This window comes from Nematolebias whitei, chromosome 21 (genome assembly GCF_014905685.2).
Source record: "Nematolebias whitei isolate Nwh7 chromosome 21, NemWhi1, whole genome shotgun sequence".
In the NCBI taxonomy this organism is placed as follows: Eukaryota; Metazoa; Chordata; class Actinopteri; order Cyprinodontiformes; family Rivulidae; genus Nematolebias; species Nematolebias whitei.
In genome coordinates, this window is record NC_056518.1 from 31812131 (window position 1) to 31817471 (window position 5341).

At 50.7% G+C, this 5341-nt stretch overlaps 1 protein-coding gene across 3 annotated transcripts in view; it reads right to left on the bottom strand.

Annotated features, from left to right (window-relative positions):
• Positions 1–5341, bottom strand: part of actn1 (actinin, alpha 1) — a gene marked incomplete at its 5' end in the record, with an annotated part of 21542 nt that overhangs the window by 1688 nt on the left and 14513 nt on the right. Inside the window, 6 exon segments of one of the 3 annotated variants that reach the window (XM_037694613.1) lie at positions 164–229; positions 513–593; positions 2407–2553; positions 3530–3709; positions 4121–4255; positions 4486–4668. In XM_037694613.1, coding sequence (XP_037550541.1) covers positions 164–229; positions 513–593; positions 2407–2553; positions 3530–3709; positions 4121–4255; positions 4486–4668 — 792 coding nt within the window. 3 annotated transcript variants of the gene reach the window in all.

The window sequence follows — 5341 nt, forward strand, 5'->3', positions numbered from 1 at the left end:
ACACAATTCAAACCTTCAGCTACACAATTCAAACCTTCAGCTACACAGTTCAAACCTTCAGCTACACAATTCAAGAACTTCTACTTCATCCAAACACGAGGCGTTAACTCCAGAATGATCTGGAGACACAAACAAACGTCATGAAGAGAGCTCGAGGCTTTACCAGGTTGTAACCCATGGAGATCAGGCAGGTTTTGAAGTCGTCAGCATCCATGACTCCGGTTCTCTTCTACAAGGTCAGAACCAGGAGGAGGAGGAGGAGGAGGAGGAGGAGGAGGAGGAGGAGGAGGAGGAGGAGGAAGAGGAAGAGGAGGAGGAAGAGGAGGAACAGAGAGGAAACTCAGACGAGAAGATCGCAACAGTCCATGTTGTGGTTGTTGCAAGGAGAGGGAAAATATGGAGCAAATTCAGAGGAAGAGTAAAGGCAATAGTGGGGGGGGAGTAAAGACAAGGAGGGGGGGAACAAAAACACAGTTAAACCTCTGCCTGCAGGCGTGGCTGCAGTTCAATACCTGTGCATCGTTGGCGATATCGAAGCCCAGGCTGATCAGGCACGCCTTGAACTCCTCCGGCCCTAGAGTACCCGAGTGGTCCTGGTGTGGGGGGCGCCGGGCCAGGCGTGGGGGCCACAGGCCATGCAGCAACACATACAGCCGTGTCAGTGATGGACGGAGGACAAGGGAGTGGGTGAGATGGTTTTGGAGGGAGGAGGGATGTGGAGGGAGTGAACCATGCTCAAGTGGGAAGAGGAGGTGGAGGAGGTGTTGGGGGGGGGGGTCATGCAGAGGAGACAGACAAGAGAAAAAAGTGCACATCGATTAGGACGTGGCCGGTGAAGCCGTTGTTGGGTGAAGGCATTCAGAGGAGTTAATGTGCAGAGCAGGCAGACTTGAACAGAACCAGAACCTCAGAGAGGGTGCACGTCTAACAGCGCACGTGTTTGAACAGGAACACAAGAACAGAAATACACACGTTCAGTTTAATAAACTTCAAGTACTGACCGAGTTGGACCCGTTAAAGAAAAAAACTGAAATAACTCAAAAGGGACTAAAGTGAGGGACCAGACAAAGTGCAGCCCTACGATGAGAAAAAGAAAAGGACTTGATGTTCCCTCGCCCGGACGTGGGTCACCGGGGCCCCACTCTGGAGCCAGGCCTGGACGTGGGTCACCGGGGCCCCACTCTGGAGCCAGGCCTGGAGGTGGGGCACCAGGGCCCCACTCTGGAGCCAGGCCTGGAGGTGGGGCACGCAGGCGAGCGCCTGGTGGCCGGGCACAGCCCGAAGAGGAGACGTGGGTCACCGGGGCCCCACTCTGGAGCCAGGCCTGGAGGTGGGGCACGCAGGCGAGCGCCTGGTGGCTGGGCACAGCCCGAAGAGGAGACGTGGGTCCCCCTTCCCATGGGCTCACCACCTGTGGGAGGGGCCAAAGGGGTCAGGTGCAACGTGGGATGGGTGGTGGCCGAGGGCGGGGACCCTGTCGGTCTGATCCTCGGCTGTCGGCTGTGGCTGAGTGGTTAGAGCAGTCGTCCTCCAATGTGAGAGTTGGGGGTTCAAATCCACCAGCAGTCACATGCCGAAGTGTCCCTGGGCAAGACACTGAACCCCTCATAGCCTCTGGTGTGTGTCCCATCAGTGTATGAATGTGATAAAGCTCTGATTAGTCTCTTTAGAATGATTTGTTCAATTAGCTTTGTAGAGATCTAGTATAGAGCTGGATGAATGGGTGAATGAGGCACAGATTGTTGTAAAGAGCTTCGAGTGTCTTGAAATAAGATAGAAAAGTGCTATACAAGTACAGTCCATTTATAGAAGCTGGCTATTGGGACGTGGAATGTCACCTCACTGGTGGGGAAGGAGCCTGAGCTGGTGTGTGAGGTTGAGAGGTTCCAGCTAGAAATAGTCGGACTCACGGCTCTGGCTCTGGAACCAGTTTCCTTGAGAGGGGCTGGACACTCTTCCACTCTGGAGTTGCCCCTGGTGAGAGGCGCCGAGCAGGAGTGGGCGTACTTATTGCCCCCCATCTTGGTGCTTGTGTGTTGGGGTTCACCCCGGTGAATGAGAGGATGGCCTCCCTCCGCCTACGTGTGAGGGGACGGGTTCTGACTGTCGTTTGTGCTTATGCACCAAACAGAGCGAAGCATAATGACGACTTCTGACGATCACCAAGCTATCGTCTATGAAACGCCATCCGGTGGTTGATTCTTGTACTACAACCAGAGCTGCACATGATGCGGGAGCTGGGCACAGATTCTGATAATGAACGGTGGATACCCGCGGCTTAAACACCAGAAAGTCTTATTTATGTACAGAACTATGATTTATCTTGTCCCATCCACCCCCCAAAGCACGGGGTCTGTGTGACCATTGGCCCATCTGGCCCGCGTGTGCACTGTGTTCTGTACTAACCCTGTCGAAGTGGTTGAACGAAGCCCTGAACTCGTTCAGCTGCTCCTGGCTGATGCCTTTGGCGTCTCGCGTCAAGATCTGGTTCTCAATTTCATTGATGGTGCGAGCGATGGTGGTGAGCAGCTGCTCCCAGCCCACACGGATGTGCTGCAGAGACAAAGACAGGCTCTCAGAGGCTACAGCCTGGTTGGAGATTTGATCATCCACAGAGGATCAAAGGCATCACTGAAGAGAAGTTTAACATCGTTAACATGCAACAAACTGCAGAACGTATTAGTCGTGATTAAAATGCCCGTCTTGGTTTGAATGATCTGATCAGTGGTGGGCACAGCTAATCAAAAAAAAAGTTAGCTTTGCTGACCACTAATTCGCTAACTAGATAAATTAGCTTTGCTAACACTAAAAGAATTAAAAAAAATTTTTGTAGATGCTAATGCTAAAGCGCTAACTTTTATCATCCATTGCTGTCTATGAAACTGTAAGACAGTCTGTAAAGTGACAAAGTTGTAAGTGAACACAACTCTAAACATTAATAAATCACAGTAAAGTGTCCACGTCCCGTTCAGAGGTGAGTTTCAGACATTAATCTGGTCCATCAGAACCAAACAGGCAGAGCAGAACTCTGAGTGATGCATTCAGTGTATGTCAGACGTCTCCCTCGTGTTGTTTACTTTAATGATGCATTCAATGTGTGTCGGACGTCTCCCTCGTGTTGTTTACTTTAATGATGCATTCAATGTGTGTCGGACGTCTCCCTTGTGTCATTTACTGTAATGATGCATTCAATGTGTGTCGGACGTCTCCCTTGTGTCATTTACTGTAATGATGCATTCAGTGTATGTCAGACGTCTCCCTCGTGTTGTTTACTTTAATGATGCATTCAATGTGTGTCGGATGTCTCCCTTGTGTCATTTACTTTAATGATGCATTCAATGTGTGTTGGACATCTCCCTCATGTCATAATGATGCATTCAATGTATGACCCGAGTCTTCATTCAGAACCCAGATCTGGAAACACTTTGACAAATGAACCTCTTAGTGTTCCTTCATGTGATGCATATCACCCGCTGCTCCTCACCCAGAGCTTTAGACAAAGATAAGCTGTGTCTGTTGCCATGGTTACCTCCATGGTGTAGTTGGTGTGCTTGTTGTCGAAGATGAGCGCCTCCTGAATGAGCTGGTGATCCCCCTCCAGCTGGTCGATCTTTGGCTTGTAGTTGACGATGCTCTTCTCATACTGGCGCAGGTGAGACAGCTGGTCCTCCAGGGTGCCATGCATCTCGATGGAGATGCGTCCAATTTCCTGGACAGACGCACAGAGGACACGAAAAGACAAGACGACAAGTCAGCGTCCATGAATCCTTCATTATTAAACAATGGTGGCGTTAGTTTAGGACCAGGACTGAAACCAGGCCTCCTGAATCTGAGGTTCTACAAAGTCTGAGCTCCCCTTCCAACACCTCCGAGAACACCACGGCCTTTGTTACAAAACATGAAACATTTTCAAGATAAAAACAGAAAACACTGAAACTATCCACCTGTGAAAGTTTCACCTTTTCCTTTTCCCAAAGTGGTGAACATGAAACATCCAAAAGGTGAGGAATGATGAAACAAGGCCACCATCAATTCAAGAGTCTCCTCTGATAAAACCTCTGACCTGCGCCCACAGGCCAGGCAGCAGCTGACCTCTGACCTTTGACCTGCGCTCACTCACCTCCATCTTGGTCTGGATCCAGGGCCCGATGACGTTGGCCTGGTTGGCGAACTGCCTGCGCAGACGTTCGTTGTTCTGCTGCCGGGCGTGTTCTTCCATCAGAGCCTGGTCGCGCCGAGGCACCAGCTGCCGGACCTGCAGGGGTCACAGAACCGCCTGGACGTGAGTCCGTTACATCAGAGCAGAACCAAAACCAGCTTGTGCTCTTTACATTCTGAAAGTTAAAACTTTAATAGGAGAAGAACTCCTCCCGGTATGATCTTTACAGAACGCACCTAAATCAGGCGAACTAGGTGAACTTACAGAATGACGTGGTAGTAGCTGAGAGTCATTCACAGTGAAATTCAAATCGTCTTGATGCCCACCTTGTCCCACTTGGCGTTGATCTCCTGGGGGTTGATGGCAGTGTAGGGGTTGGTGCCGGCCATGTTCACATGATACGTCTGCACGATTTTGGCGATCTCGTTGTGGATGCCCAGGATGGCCAGGCGCTCTTTGTCGGCCTCTGGCAGGGTGGCCTTGAACTGCTCGTGGGCTGTGCTCAGCCCCTGAACCACAGCAGAGGAAACAAATCAACACTGAGTTCTACCTTCAGCACAAACTCTAAATTGTTCCTGTCTAAAGGTGGGACAGTGTGTTAAACAGTTAAACATCAGTTTGTTCTGTAAACATTTTATTCCCTGTGGATCAAAGGAAACATGTCCGATGTTTGGACTGAGCTCTGCTGCTCTTCAGCATCAGACCGAGTCAGCTGACGTGCTTCAGGTGTCTGATAGGATGTCTCCCTGAGGTATTCTAGACACTTCCCTCTGGGAAGAGATATTGGGGCAGACCCAGAACTCTGGAGCCATTATGAGATGCTTTGCCATTCATAACTCGGCCCTTTGCCACTGTGACCATTTTCCCCGCTCTGTGGTCGGGATCACAACAGGTCGTTGTGGTCGGGATCACAACAGGTCATTGTGGGTGGGATCATAACAAGTTGTTGTGGGCAGGATCATAAGTTGTTGTGGGCGGGCTCATAATAGGTCGTTGTGGGCGGGCTCATAATAGGTCGTTGTGGGAGGGATTATAAGTTGTTGTGGGCGGGATCATAAGTTGTTGTGGGCAGGATCATAACAAGTTGTTGTGGGCGGGATCATAAGTTGTTGTGGGCGGGGTCATTAGTAGTTGTGGGCGGGGTCATAAGCTGTTGTGGGCGGGATCATAAGTTGTTGTGGG